A 16238-nucleotide genomic window follows, 5' to 3' on the forward strand; every position below is an offset into this window, starting at 1 on the left:
AAATCCTGTAAAAAAAGACTGATATAAATAACTAAAAATATACTTTTTTGTGGGCGCAGTGCTGCTGACGTGTCGGGGCACATGAAGTGTGATCGTCACAGACTCGTCAGTGGTCCCGTGTGTGAGAGTGAGACTCACTCAGAGCGTATGGCTACGTCAATTAGTTGTATGTTAGTTGTATAATTTCATACCCTGTTTTCTTGATCTTTTTGGTATTCTCCTCTTTGATAATACCATATTAGGTGTTTTTAGACTGACTAGATGCAATAATCACCATTCATTATCAACCCTTTTCAATGTTGTTGCACTGAAGCTGTTCCGGCCCAGTATTCTGACTCATGATAACATGTTAATACAGTTTCCAATATATGAAGTCAAATAATTACATTTATAGCCATTTGTTTGTGTGTTTTATGTGAGTAGTTGTGATCATACACCCAGTTGTTTGGTGAGTCCATGACAGACTGTTACCTCTTTCTCTAACTCCTCCAATAGATTTAGAGAAATGACCCAGCGTCCTCTTCCAGTGGTGGGACACGGCTAAACTCCACACAGTGATTTCATTACAGTAATCTGGTGAAATTGGCTTAACTTCCCTTCAGACAACAAGTAGACAGGGAGGCAGTCAGAGACACAACAAGACCGACAGAGAACTGCACTGAGAAAAGGACAGTGGTTCCAGAGTCTGAGAGACAGGTTACTAGGGTTGACAGGGGTACGTCAATACTTGCAATATAATTAGGCTATGTTCTTATGTACTTGTGCCATTATATACCAGCTAAGCTAAAGAATATAGTTTGTATGTATGTTGCATCCTGCTGATTTTGTTGTGTGGTCTTGCTGTCGGATGTAGCAACATATAGGCCACACACACAAACTAATGTTGTTGACAGGAAGCCTACAAACTAAGCAGCAGTTGTGTATTTGGAATGTACCATTTTTAAATCTATTCAAGGGAATACTTTTTTTCTTTGCTTCATCAGCTTTTCATCTCTGGGTTATGGTAATGCAAGAGCATGGGAAATAAAGGAGGATAGAAAGGGATAGAGGAAGGGTTCACATACAGTATATAGACTGAAATGGCATAGAGAGGGAGGACTGATTGGAGGGAAATGAAGGCGTGTCGAGCTTGATACAGCATTTTCCTCTGCCTTTTCTCTTCTCTTTCTCTTTCCTCCCTTTTATTGTGAAAATAGGTCCCGGGAGACAAACCCCGCCCTCATCTGTCTGACCACGCCCCTCACGTGCTGGAGGGAAATACTAAGTCAGGGTTGCCATGGTGACCCACCCTACAATTTTGCAGTTTAAAGTAGCAGCTTGGTTTACTCCCTCTGTGTCTTTATCGTACTTTGGTATCTAACATGTTGTTCACCTTAAAACATTTAACTATATGCAGTGTACACCTGCATACACACACACACTCAATGCATTTTATCTCTGACATCTTCAATACTCTTTTTCATTATGAAAAGAAGACCTGAGTAAAATAAGACTTGAAGAAAGAGGGAGAGGACAAAGATTAAATAACCACAAACCAGGAGTTTTCTTTCAAACACTTTGATTATTTTCTCCACATAACTCAAAAACGAACAGACCCCCAAAAAGTATAGAAATAAAAGAGAGGAGGAGAAAAAAAGAACTGGGCATGCTTGGGCATGCGATGGGCTCCCAGGGTGATGGGTACTTCCAGTCGGAATGGTAGAAAAACCACAGGAGCAGGTAGATCAGCCAGTCATCACCTCTGCACCTCTCAGTATCATCAACACCCACTGGGACACTTTTCATAGTTATTCTTTGAGTCTGTAAACCTTTTCCCATAATATGCCTTAACCATCTAACAGTATCAGTCCAGTTTCCAACAGTACCTACTACCTCAGGTAGTCAAGACTGGGGGAGAAAACGTTGTTGAAAAATAAAACTCCACACGTTTGGCCCCAGCTTTCATTCCTTCACATCGGCAGCTCTGTTTAACTTTGCTGGAGAGGTATAGGAGGAAGTGAAGAAGGAGCACACACAGACTGTGGATGATCACTTACAGGAGGACCAGGAGAATCAGGGCGGAGTACAAGCCCCTTACAGACATGCTATAAAAACATCTCAGAGTCTTTGAGTTAGTTAGCCAGCTAAAAAAAAGAAAAAGCAAAACACTTCTCTCTTAGTTTGTCTGTTTTTCCTCTCTCATTTTAGTTACGTCTAATATTTGGGTTTTGTCTTGGAGAAGCAGTGGGATGCAGTAGATTAATAGCCTGTGTCTGTCTCCTGTAATGTACTGTACTGTAGCGCAAGCCCAGGCTACCCTATGGAAGAGTCTGCTTCACAGAACAGTACTGGACAACACCTGGAAAAGTTCTGCTTGCTCAGGACTAAGAGCAACTTGGCAAAGCCTGTAAAATACAACTTTATTTGCAACACCACCACCCCCCTCCTTAACTGCTTCCAAAACTAGCCCTCTACTGCACATAGTTGCCCTTAGGCAACAGAAAATATTTTTGCCCCTCACCCTCCCCATATTATGATAATATATGATGACATGCCTGTAAACAATCCAATGAGGTGCAGAAGTTGGTATGATGTATCAATTGGGGGAGGGACCTTCATTCAGGAAGCAGAGCAACCTGAGCACATGGTGTGACTGAAGTGTACAATACATTTCATTATTTTGCATGTTTAAATAGAGAGAACTTGACAATAAATATCTACTTGTGTAGGAACCTGTAAAGAAGCATATTTGATAGATTTTGAACAGGTAAAAAAGTATTTGATCCCCTGCTGATTTTGTACGTTTGCCCACTGACAAAGAAATGATCAGTCTATAATTTTAATGGTCGGTTTATTTGAACAGTGAGAGACAGAATAAAAACAAAAAAATCCAGAAAAAAGCATGTCAAAAATGTTATAAATTGATTTGCATTTGAATGAGGGAAATAAGTATTTGACCCCCTCTCAATCAGAAAGATTTCTGGCTCCCAGGTGTCTTTTATACAGGTAACGAACTGAGATTGGGAGCACACTCTTAAAGGGAGTGCTCATAATCTCAGTTTGTTACCTGTATAAAAGACACCTGTCCACAGAAGCAATCAATCAATCAATCAGATTCCAAACTCTCCACCATGGCCAAGACCAAAGAGCTCTCCAAGGATGTCAGGGACAAGATTATAGACCTACGCAAGGCTGGAATGGGCTACAACACCATCGCCAAGCAGCTTGGTGAGAAGGTGACAACAGTTGGTGCGATTATTCGCAAATGGAAGAAACACAAAATAACTGTCAATCTCCCTCGGCCTGGGGCTCCATGCAAGATCTCACCTCGTGAAGTTGCAATGATCATGAGAACGGTGAGGAATCAGCCCAGAACTACACGGGAGGATCTTGTCAATGATCTCAAGGCAGCTGGGACCATAGTCACCAAGAAAACAATTGGTAGCACACTATGCCGTGAAGGACTGAAATCCTGCAGCGCCCGCAAGGTCCCCCTGCTCAAGAAAGCACATATACAGGGCTGTCTGAAGTTTGCCAATGAACATCTGAATGATTCAGAGGAGAACTGGGTGGAAGTGTTGTGGTCAGATGAGACCAAAATCAAGCTCTTTGGCATCAACTCAACTCGCTGTGTTTGGAGGAGGAGGAATGCTGCCTATGACCCCAAGAACACCATGCCCACCGTCAAACATGGAGGTGGACACATGCTTTGGGGGTGTTTTTCTGCTAAGGGGATAGGACAACTTCACCGCATCAAAGGGACGATGGATGGGGCCATGTACCGTCAAATCTTGGGTGAGAACCTCCTTCCCTCAGCCAGGGCATTGAAAATGGGTTGTGGATGGGTATTCCAGCATGACAATGACCCAAAACACACGGCCAAGGCAACAAAGGAGTGGCTCAAGAAGAAGCACATTAAGGTCCTGGAGTGGCCTAGCCAGTCTCCAGACCTTAATCCCATAGAAAATCTGTGGAGGGAGCTGAACGTTCGAGTTGCCAAACGTCAGCCTCGAAACCTTAATGACTTGGAGAAGATCTGCAAAGAGGAGTGGGACAAAATCCCTCCTGAGATGTGTGCAAACCTGGTGGCCAACTACAAGAAACGTCTGACCTCTGTGATTGCCAACAAGGGTTTTGCCATCAAGTACTAAGTCATGTTTTGCAGAGGGGTCAAATACTTATTTCCCTCATCAAAATGCAAATCAATTTATAACATTTTTCACATGCGTTTTTCTGGATTTTTTTGTTGTTATTCTGTCTCTCACTGTTCAAATAAACCTACCATTAAAATGATAGACTGATCATGTCTTTGCCAGTGGGCAAACGTACAAAATCAGCAGGGGATCAAATACTTTTTTCCCTCACTGTATATATACACTACCGGTCAAAAGTTTTAGAACACCTACTCATGCAAGGGTTTTTCTTTATTTTTACTATTTTGTACATTGTAGAAAAATGTATGAAGAGATCAAAACTATGAAATAACACATATGGAATCATGTAGTAACCAAAAAAGTGTTAAACACATTTTTATTTGAGATGCTTCAAATAGCCACCCTTTGCCTTGATGGCAGCTTTGCACACTCTTGGCATTCTCTCAACCAGCTTCACCTGGAATGCTTTTCCAACAGTCTTGAAGGAGTTCCCACATATGCTGAGCACTTGTTGGCTGCTTTTCCTTCACTCTGTGGTCCAACTCATCCCAAAACATCATAATTGGGTTGAGGTTGGGTGATTTTGGCCAGGTCATCTGATGCAGCACTCCATCACTCTCCTTCTTGGTCCAATGGCCCTTACACAGCCTGGAGGTGTGTTGGGTCATTGTCCTGTTGAAAAACAAAATGATTGTCCCACTAAGCCCAAACCAGATGGGATGGTGTATCGCTGCAGAATGCTGTGGTAGCCATGCTGGTTAAGTGTGCCTTGAATTCTAAATAAATCACTGACTGTGTCACCAGCAAAGCACCCCCAGACATCACACCTCCTCCTCCATGCTTCACAGTGGGAACCTCACATGCGGAGATCATCCGTTCACCTTCTCTGCGTCTCACAAAGACACAGCGGTTGGAACCAAAAATCTCAAATTTGGACTCTTCAGACCAAAGGACAGATTTCCACTGGTCTAATATCCATTGCTCGTGTTTCTTGGCCCAAGCAAGTCTCTTCTTACTATTGGTGTCCTTTAGTAGTGTTTTCTTTGCAGCAATTCGACCACAAAGGCCTGATTCACGCAGTCTCCTCTGAACAGTTGATGTTGAGATGTGTCTGTTACTTGAACTCTGTGAAGCATTTATTTGGGCTGCAATTTCTGAGGCTGGTAACTCTAATTAACTTATCCACTGCAGCAGAGGTAACTCTGGGTCTTCCTCTCCTGTGGCGGTCCTCATGAGAGCCAGTTTCATCATAGCGCTTGATGGTTTTTGCGACTGCACTTGAAGAAACTTTCAAAGTCCTTGAAATGTTCCATATTGACTGACCTTCATGTCTTAAAGTAATGATGGACTGTCATTTCTCTTTGCTTATTTGAGCTGTTCTTGCCATAATATGGACTTGGTCTTTACCAAATAGGGTTATCTTCTGTATACCCCCCTACCTTGTCACAACACAACTGATTGGCTCAAACACATTAAGAAGGAAATAAATTCCACAAATTAACTTTTAAGAATGCACACCTGTTAATTGAAATGCATTCCAGGTGACTACCTCATGAAGCTGGTTGAGAGAATGCCAAGAGTGTGCAAATCTGTCATCAAGGCAAAGGGTGGCTACTTTGAAGAATCTCAAATATAAAATATATTTTTATTTGTTTAACACTTGTTTGGTTACTACATGATTCCATATGTGTTATTTCATAGTTTTGATGTCTTCACTATTATTCTACAATGTAGAAAATAGTAAAAATAAAGAAAAACCCTTGAATGAGTAGGTGTGTCCAATCTTTTGACTGGTACTGTATATATAAATACATTTAGCTTTATTTTTGTTGCCTCAGGGCAACTTTGTGCAGTCAGGCAACGTTGTGCAGTTTGGCTACTTTTCAGGGCAATATCATGCTCAATGAAATACATGTAATTTGATGTAAAAGGATGGCCTTGGTCAATGTTTTTGCCAATATATCCACTGACATTCACAGGCAATGGACACAGCGACATTCTATGGGTGAAAGGAGCCTAATGGAGCAGTTAGGATCATACCCTCTGATAGTGAGAACAGTGAGCTTGAGGACAGTGACAGCGAGGAAGAATCAGGTTTGAGAGGCAGTGAAATACTAGTTTATGCTTATGAAAAGAATGCTTGTTTCTACTATGTTCCTCTTAATAAATGTTCTAAAAATATCATATTTTCCTTGGTGTTTTAGCAACAAATAAAATCTGTGTGGAGGGGGAGAAAAGCCTAAATCTTCCAAAAAATAGGATGGAATATTAGCAGTAGAGGGCTAGAGGAGACTTTTATATTTTTCCCCCAAAAAGTTGATCTATACAAAACTAAAACATACATGAGCATGCATTTTATATATATTTTTTCAACTTTATAAAACAAGGCAGTAGGCGTTTTTTTTAAGAAGTCTTGCAAATAGCTCAATATTTTTTTTTTTTTTTCTGTCTTGGTAAATCATTTGTTTTGAAAGCAGCAGTTTGAAACATAACAGTCTCTGAACTTGCACTAGGGCCTCTTACTGTCCAGCCAGCCAGTGCCTCCAGACCAGACCAGGTGTGTGGGTTGAGGTTTGGGTAGAAACCTTTAGACATGATACTGTAGAGAGAGAAAGAGAGTGAGAGAAGGAAAAAAAGATAGAGAGAAAGAGAGTGAGAGAGAAAGAGAGAGAGAGAGAGAATGGCTCTGTAGGGGACAGAGGAGCAGATGGATGAGAACTGACAGAATGTCATGCGCTAGTCCTCATATAAAGTTCAACCTGTGCGTTAAAGGCCAGAGAGACATTGAGAAAGTTGTTTGGAATGTCAATATTTTATATGAATATAGCTTATCATCATTCACATACCACTGTATGTGTGTGAGTATTGTACCTGTTGTGTACATGGTATTGTACAGTGTGTATGTGTATGTGTTTGAGAGTTCTTTCCTTTAGATAATATTTTCATTTTGTTGTATGTTGACTATAAAGAGAATCTTTCATATTAGAAGCCCTTTCAGACAAAACTATTCCTACTCCGGTTGCAGACAGATTAGAGTTGATATACAGTAGTTCTTTGCACATGGCTCAATCTTGCTAACCCAAGTTGCTAAATTTGCAACAGGTTTACTAACATAGATAGGTTTTATGGTGCTATAGTTGTTAGAGGCAATTTTGTGTTGGTCATCCTGCTTTTTCAGATTGTAAACATGTCCTGTTGCTAACCAGGATCTCTAGTTGCAAAAGTGTTTTTTTTAGCCCTATTTTATTTAATCATATCTATATCTATATATCTATATGTTGTTTCCTTTTTCATGAAACACCTGCTTGCCATGACATTCTGTGGTCTATTTGGGGAAGTCTTGGTTAAGATGGTTTGTTGTAGGAATAGGGGAGCATGTTGGGGTATAAAATAAAAGGAGAGTTACATGAAACAAGGAAAAGAGGGTAACATGATATGGTGTGAGGTCCTGAGGGGACTACCGGGAAGAGGGGGAAGGGGGGGGGGGGGGGGGTGAGAGGCTGAACTAATAATTGGGAAGGGTAACAGCGTGTCAGAAGGGTATAAATGTGCAGGAGGGAGGGGGGAGGGTTTGGAGGGCAGTGGGTAGGACCGGGGTCCGTTTCCCTCCCTTTGAACCTTGTATTACCTGGGTGGACAACACACCTAGGTTCAAATACTACTTGGAATCTTTAAAATACTTTCAGCATTTGCTTTAGCCTGCCTCGACTACCAGGTAGGCAGGGTTTTGCACTTTTGAGACTTTTCTATTGTTTCCATTGCAACAGTCAAGCTCAATCAAGCACAGCTAAAGTATTTTAAATGATGTGAAATAGAATTTGAACCAAGGTCAGGTGGACACAGCCACAACCAGACAAGATACATTATATCCTGTCTCATTCGACCCGCTACACCATCATACAAGAAGTGCTCATCTGAGTCTACCATCCCAAACACACATCAGCAATATTAACAGAGAAAAGGCAAGCAAGGAATAAAAAATGATTTAAAATAACATATCATACGTGAGCAAATTAATAAGTTAAATTATAAGTTACAAACCTTTTTTAAACAACAATTTCAGATGAAAAACAGGTAATGTCAGGGAGAGAAAGCAGATCACTGCTTATCTGAAATCTGGGCATTGGGAACCATCTTTATCCCCATATTGTTAATACTCTTACTGTACTCTTTACATAGTGTAAAATGGCCAAGGGCTGTATTGTCATGATGATACTCATAATATGTTATAATAATAGCATAGATAATAATAGGAATCATTAGGCAATCCATTTTTAAATAAAAAAGTGAATAAACAAAATTGCGACTCCAATGTTGAGCAAAATCACCATGACGACCAGAATTGAGCTGGAGCCCTGTGGAGGAGGGAGGGAGAGAATAGAATGTGTTAATTCAGACTTCCCCCACTAACACACACACACACACACACACACACACACACACACACACAGCTCTAACTGTACACACACACAAGCAAAGACACAGCTAATGTGTACTTTCTTTAATGTTGGTATTTACTCTGTATAATTAGGTTCATTTGAGAGATACTGTATTTTCATGTACTGTAAATTAGTCTCTCAGTGTTATTGAGAGCCAGCATGTTAAAACCGCAGACTATTAGGGACACCTAACTGATGAGCTTTTGTAACTCTGTCATGGAAAATGTATAGGGCTGGAGCACTCATAAAAGGGAAAGAGCATTACAAATGACCTATGAAATTATTAAAGCAGTTACTTAAGTTGAGTCCATAGCATGACATCTAAAATATTTTGAATAAAGATAATTCTTTCAACTGTAATTCACATGATCATTGGTATCCTCTAACAACAGCTATGTTTACCCTACACCATGCTACTGAATGATTCATCCGAAGGATATGGATATTGTGTATAATTGATGCACTTCATATGCCAGTGACCCTGTCGTTATGGTGGTGCACTCTCCATGCCAAACAGGTTGTGTAGATGGCTCAGTTCACTGATCCCATTTGTCTGTGTGATACGTGGACATTAGCTCCATGTGTCCTGTTGGAGTATCCTCGTGGATATCTGTATGTTTAACTGTGCTGCTAGAATAGACTATAGGGAGAGCTTTGTGTAAAGGTGTTTTACAATGTGATCACTTGCAGAATCTGTGTCTGCTTATGCGTGAATGTATCTATGTTTCATGTGAACCTGTCTTACACAAGTCAGCTGCATTAATCGCCTCTCTGCGGCTGCAAACCCCCCCCCAGACACCAACACACACCCACTGATTGGCTCCTGCTGAAGCAAGGCATAAGCTGTTTCCTAGCAACAGAGCGTGGGGCAGCCAATGCAGGGATGCTTTGTGGAAGGAGATACTTTGCCAATCTGCTGTTACTAAGGTGCTGGGAGTACAGTGGGAGATAGCTAGCTGAGGCTGTGTGGTGCGGTGGAGGGGACTGTGGGAGGTTAGAGAGCCTGACCACAGTGTCTGTGTTGTGTAGAGCACTTGCCTATCAGGAGACTACATCAGGGCCCGGGATGCTCCCACTTACTACTGTACATAGCTACAGTATGAGTTCATTCTGTTATTATGTCTGTATACAGCACAGTAATTATACATTTATAGTACTTCTATCATTGATTACAGTAAAATTGTGTTTGAATGCTGTGTAAATGCAGTTGACATGTGCATGCAAGTGATTTCTCACGCATGTGTGATTTTCAGCATGTGTGCACACAACAAGCAAATTATATGACTAAGTGTGACTATGAGTGTGTGGGTGAGAGGAGGCGTCCTTACCGAGTTTGCTTTGAGCTGGGTTAGTTTCTTGTCATCGTCGTGTTCTAGTGCAATGGGTGAGGATTTCTGTGGGGGGGAGAGGGTGAGGTCCCTGCGCAGAGGCCGAGCCTCCAACTTGTCCCCCTTGCTCAGACTGTCCAGCTTTTGCATTGAGTCTGGGGCCGGACCATCCTTTCCCTCTATGCCCTCCCACTCTCCTGACGGCCGTGCCGCCTCCCTTTCCCGGCCCTCCCTGGCCTCCCGGCTCTTAGAAGGCCGCTGTCTCTGCAGCGTGTGGGAGCGGGCCTCACAACTGTGACCATGGCTCTCCTCTCCCAACCCATAGGGCTTCTGGGAGTTGGAGTCCATGGGCTGCAGCGGCCTCATCTCCATCTCGTAGTTGCTCAGCTTCTCCTCATCCTGCTCCAGCAGCCGCGTGTCACCGCTGTGCGTCTGCTGGGACCTCCACGATGCCGACGGGCAGTCCGACCATCGGTCCCTGGAGGCCTTGTGATTGGACGAGCCATGCTCTCGAGACTTGTGATTGGAGGAGGCGTGCTTATGGCCGTGGCCATTGGTGCGGCCCCTGGCCTCGTCCTGGACAGAGGGGGTGGTGGAGCGACTGCTGCCCCTGCTGCCCCTGCTGCCCCCCCTGCTGCCCCCTTTAGAAGAGCGCTTGTCCTCGCTCCAGCTGTTGGCCCTTAGGTACTCCCCCCCTCCACGGCCCTCCATCAGCACCTGGATCTCCTGGCCACCACTGCCCCCTCCTCCACTGCCACTGCCCCCTCCCCCACCGCCACTGCCCCCACCGCCACCCACAGTGTCGTCCACAGCACTCTGCCGCAGGAAGCGTGCGTTCTTGGTGCGGTGTGGCTTGGCAGTGGTGGGGCTGCAGGGGGGTGAGGATGGGTGGCTGGCCTCAGGGCTAAGGTCAGGGGTCAGGTTGGGGGGCGTGGTGCCCTTTATGTAGAGTTCAGGACTGTCTGGCCCCGTGCCACTGGAGATCACCTCGATGTCGTTCTCACTGGAGTTCTGATGCTTTGGCCTTCGGACCTCTACTCCTGACCAACAGCAAAGAGACACAGGGAGAGAGACACAGAGAGAGAGACACAGAGAGAGAGACACAGAGAGAGACACACAGAGAGAGAGAGAGAGAGAGAGAGAGAGAGAGAGAGAGAGAGAGAGAGAGAGAGAGAGAGAGAGAGAGAGAGAGAGAGAGAGAGAGAGAGAGAGAGACACAGGGAGAGAGACACATAGAGAGAGACACAGGGAGAGAGACACAGAGAGAGAGAGACACAGAGAGAGAGAGACACAGGGAGAGAGACACAGAGAGAGAGAGACACAGGGAGAGAGACACAGAGATTGAGACACAGGGAGAGAGATAAAGAGTCAGGACAGCATGACACACAACTTTGGGATAGTCACATTTCAAAACATTGGCATAGTTCCATTTCAAAGTGAATGATTTAGAATGATTTAGCTATTCTCTCTGTTTTGTATGCATGTAGTCCAACCTCTGTTTTATGGGCGAAACCAACTGACCCCATGATGACATGAACAACTGTACTGCTAACGTCAACCAGATGATGTCAGTATAATGTTAAGGAAATCAAAGGGATGTGCATCTGGAAGGAACCATAACCCCACACATTGACTTTAAATGACCTAATTTCCTTTCCTGAGATGCGTGTAGTTGACGTCCCCATTCTATTATGCAATCATGCATACAGCACAGAATACCTCTTTAAAGTAGACAGACTATTCGTGACCACCCTTGTCCTGTCTGTAGACTAGACTCTGCCTTTTTTCAGGTTTTACAAAGTCAGCAGAACCTGTGAGAGATCGGGAGCTGGTTAAGCATTCTACTCAGTTACGCTAATCACCCCTCTCTTTCTCTGCATTGCCTACCTTACCTCGCTGTCTCCTAGACATCTGCACCCAGACAGTCACAGCACTCACACAATCTTTATCCTGTGCAACACAGCACAGCACACTCATAGAAGAAAAGGACCCTTGAAGAACCTTTGGGGTTCAAAACGATTGCCACTGTGGGGGAACCTTTTAAATTCAAAAAGGTTCCTTGAGGAACCTCTCTGAAAAGGTTCTTAGAGGAACCCCTTTGAAAAAGGTTCCTCGAGGAACCCCTCTGAAAAGTTTCAAACATTAACCTTTTTGTGATCAGAAGATGGGAGGCGTGGTGTATTGGCGTGGCGTTCAAATAGTTGTTTTTGGCCACCTGTGAGAGTAAATGTCATACCTGTTCATGTGTTCTGTTGTATTGTCATTATAGGTTAAGGTTGTACACTGACAGTTCTGAAGTCTTGTTAAAATAGCAATCCATTGTTCAGATAGTCACCATTTCGTCACCAAGGCTTGGGTGCGCTGTTATGCCTCTTCTGACACTATTGTAACAAAATGGTGGCTATCTGAAAAATTGATTGCTATTTTAACAAGACTTCAGAACTGTCAGTGTACAACCTTAACCTATAATGACAATACAACTATTTGTCTCTTAGTATCACATGCACTTATGTAAGCCTTTACAAGGCTTTGGAACTGATAGTGTACAAGCTTGGCCTTTAATAACAGTACAACAGAACAGGCATGACATTTACTATCACGGGTGGACAAAAATAACTATCTGAAAGCCATGCCTCCAATAAGCCAAGCCTCCAATCTTCTGATAGGCTGCCACCGCTACAATATTATTGCTGTTACTCTTACACAGAGCAGCTAGCTAAAAGCTAGGCTGAAGATACTGTAGCTAGCTAGTGACCTAAGTCAACACCCAATCAAATCATCAATCATCAATCTTCATAAACAAACGTCATTACCATCACTTTTTGGAATTAGCAGTCATATAATATCATTGGCTTGACAGCCAATGTTGTATTATTTAACATTGCTATTGAAATAGTACTCATAAAGGAATGGGTAATTGTTTACAAGTTTCTAGCTATCCCATAAAGCCATCGCCGAAAACCTTCTGAGTCTGGCAGCACAACAAAATCCAACAGATAAATACATTCAAAGTGCTCTGCATGTGCCAGCAAAATAGTTCCTATAGGAACCCTGTGCTACATTGAAACATTAAAGTTCCTCCAAGAACCCCTCAACTAACCAAAGGTGCAAATATGAACCCATTGACTGCAATGGTTACTTGAAGAACTCCAGGGTTCCTTGAGGATCTCCAGGGTTCCATAGTGCTCAATGGGCTAATTTATCATGTACAAATGCACAGATAATGTATGCAAAAGGTTTGAGTGGCAAATGAGGTTAGCCCCTCCCCTCATCATCAAGAGCCACTCACCCGCCCTCTGATCATTCTCACATCTCTTCCTCACAGAAGAGTCCTACTTTAAGCTTTCCTCGGCACGACTTGACCTGTTTTCCTGTTCAACTGTTCGCAGGTGTGCCGTGAGGTTACGCCGCCGAACGCAGGTTTTTCAGCTCCTGTCTTCTGTGTTGGGTGACTTTACCAAAACGAGTTTTCGTTTCAGGAAAGAATTAGCCTTTCTGCTTTTTCTTCCTTTTGTCTCCTGTGGTAGCTAGCATCACATTGCTAGCTACTGAGACTTGGCTAGCTTAGCTGCAAGGCTTAGCTAACCTGGCTAGCTTGCCGCAAGGCTAACTATCCTGCCGACTAGATTTTCTACCTGGAAGGGTAGAATTACTAGCTCGCTCTCTCATTTAGCTCAAACCACTACAGTGCCACGTTGACTAGACCGACTGTCCTAGTTTCACTGCTTATCGGTTGAGAGCCACAGTTTTCTTCGATGCAAGACCAACAAAGCGCTAGCTTTCTTTGGCTAACATTGTGCTAACTAGCTAGGCTACTAGCCCACGATCCAGATCAACTCAATCAGCCTGCGCAACAGATACACATTATCGGCCAATGAGAGGAATGCATTATATATTCTGCAAAGAGATGCATGCTTATGATTGAACAAAACAGATGAAAAGGAGCTTCATGTCAAATTGAACATCCATTAGTCTCACGTGGAATTCTAGTCTCGTTACATTTTCGTCAACAAAAATGAAAAGTAATTGGTAATAGTTATCGTATTTCTCAGTGCATCTGGTCTTGTTATCATAATTCGTTTTCCTCAGGAAAAATAGATAGTTGACGAGTATTTTTAATCATAGTTATTGTTGACGAACTGAACACTGGGTTAATGGCGTTCACCATCTCAGTGGTACCTCTTGGCCTACTGAGGATGAGAGACTTCCGTGTACACGGCGTCACCTCAGTCTTCAGATAAAGGTGACCTCCACATGTCTCTTGGCTCTCCGTCACTGGAAGAGCCCCTCAATCTTCGTTCCTGGCACTCCCCTAGGGGTAGTGGCAACGAGGAAAGTGATGACGACACACTCGTCACTCACAGGCTGGGGCGCAGGTCATGAGGGGAAGGCAATAAATGGAGTGTGGAACCCACAACTCTGCATTACTCACATAAATTACCTTGAATTGCTGACAGTGTTTCTCTCTCTGAGACACTTTTGACCCTCCCTTCGGAATTTTCACGTCTTGATCAGAACGGACAATACGACTGTGGTAGCTTATATCAACCGCCAGGGTGGCATTTGGTCCCCTCTCTTACACAGACTATCCGTCAGGATTATTCTGTGGAGCAGAGCACACCTACTGTCACTTTATGATCAGGGAAGGGACTCAACTCTTTTGCCACTCGACCTGTCTGTCTCCGACAGACGTGTGTGATTGGTTCTTTGAGCTTCTGAGATTCTGGTGAATCATGTGAGATATCTCACTCATAATATCAGAGAACCGGGGTTACGCAAGTACAGAAACCTTATGTTTTATCTGCCCATAGCAGCTTGTTGAAATGAACCCTTTTTTAAAGAGCGGTTAGGACACTCTGTTGCCATGGCTCTGAGGATAAACCCAGCCTTCTAGGGAATCTGTTACTGTGATTCTTTATAATGTCATGACATTAAAACCAGCTATCAAGGTATCGTCAGGTACGTGGACAAAAAAAACAAGTTAGGGACAGTATATGTCAGGAAGTGTTTGTGTATGTGTTTGTGTGTGTGTGTCAGTCAGCCTGCCTTGCGTGGGCTGGTTGGAAAGGTCATTGTTGACCTCCCTCCAGCTTCCTGTTACTGCCTCCATCACTCATGGCTTGCACTGCACTGTGGGTAACTGGTCCCATGGGGCCCGAGCACATACTGTACAGAAACCACACGCCTGACACTGACACCCGATTTACTTTGTCATTCTCTCCTATCTCTCTCCATTAGTTACATGTTCAGGAGACATACAGTGGCTTGCGAATGTATTCACCCCCCTTGGCATTTTTCCTATTTTGTTGCCTCACAACCTGGAATTAAAAATTGATTTTTGGGGGGTTTGTATCATTTTATTTACACAACATGCCTACCACTTTGAAGATGCAGAATCGTTTTTGTTGTTGTTGTGAAACAAACTAGAAATAAGACAAAAAACAGAAAACTTGAGCGTGCATAACTATTCACCCCCCAAAAGTCAATACTTTGTAGAGCCACCTTTTGCAGCAATTACAGCTGCAAGTATCTTGGGGTATGTCTGTATAAGCTTGGCACATCTAGCCACTGGGATTTTTGCCCATTCTTCAAGGCAAAACTGCTCCAGCTCCTTCAAGTTGGATGGGTTCCGCTGGTGTACAGCAATCTTTAAGTCATACCACAGATTCTCAGTTGGATTGAGGTCTGGCCTTTGACTAGGCCATTCCAAGACATTTAAATGTTTCCCCTTAAACCACTTGAGTGTTGCTTTAACAGTATGCTTAGGGTCATTGTCCTGCTGGAAGGTGAACCTCCGTCCCAGTCTCAAATCTCTGGAAGACTGAAACAGGTTTCCCTCAAGAATTTCCCTGTATTTAGCGCCATCCATCATTCCTTCAATTCTGACCAGTTTCCCAGTCCCTGCCGATGAAAAACATCCCCACAGCATGATGATGCCACCACCATGCTTCACTGTGGGGGTGGTGTTCTGAGGGTGATGAGAGGTGTTGGGTTTGCGCCAGACATAGCGTTTTCCTTGATGGCCAAAAAGCTCAATTTTAGTATTATCTAACCAGAGCACCTTCTTCCATATGTTTGGGGAGTCTCCCACATGGCTTTTGGCGAACACCAAACGTGTTTGCTTATTTTTTTCTTTAAGCAATTGCTTTTTTCTGGCCACTCTTCCGTAAAGCCCAGCTCTGTGGAGTGTACGGCTTAAAGTGGTCCTATGGACAGATAATCCAATCTCTGCTGTGGAACTTTGCAGCTCCTTCAGGGTTATCTTTGGTCTCTTTGTTGCCTCTCTGATTAATGCCCTTCTTGCCTGGTCCATGAGTTTTGGTGGGTGGCCCTCTCTT

The 16238-nt window shown here is 43.5% G+C and overlaps 1 protein-coding gene across 1 annotated transcript in view; it reads right to left on the reverse strand.

Annotated features, from left to right (window-relative positions):
- Positions 1-8407: 8407 nt before the first annotated feature.
- jph3b (junctophilin 3b) overlaps positions 8408-16238 on the reverse strand; it is a gene marked incomplete at both ends in the record, with an annotated part of 40079 nt that continues 32248 nt past the window's right edge. The window contains 2 exons of the mRNA XM_084168672.1: positions 8408-8488; positions 9901-10940. Coding sequence (XP_084024798.1) covers positions 8408-8488; positions 9901-10940 — 1121 coding nt within the window. The remainder of the gene's footprint in view (positions 8489-9900; positions 10941-16238) is intronic.

Source organism: Coregonus lavaretus, assembly GCF_964263955.1.
Source record: "Coregonus lavaretus genome assembly, chromosome: 9".
NCBI lineage: Eukaryota > Metazoa > Chordata > Actinopteri > Salmoniformes > Salmonidae > Coregonus > Coregonus lavaretus.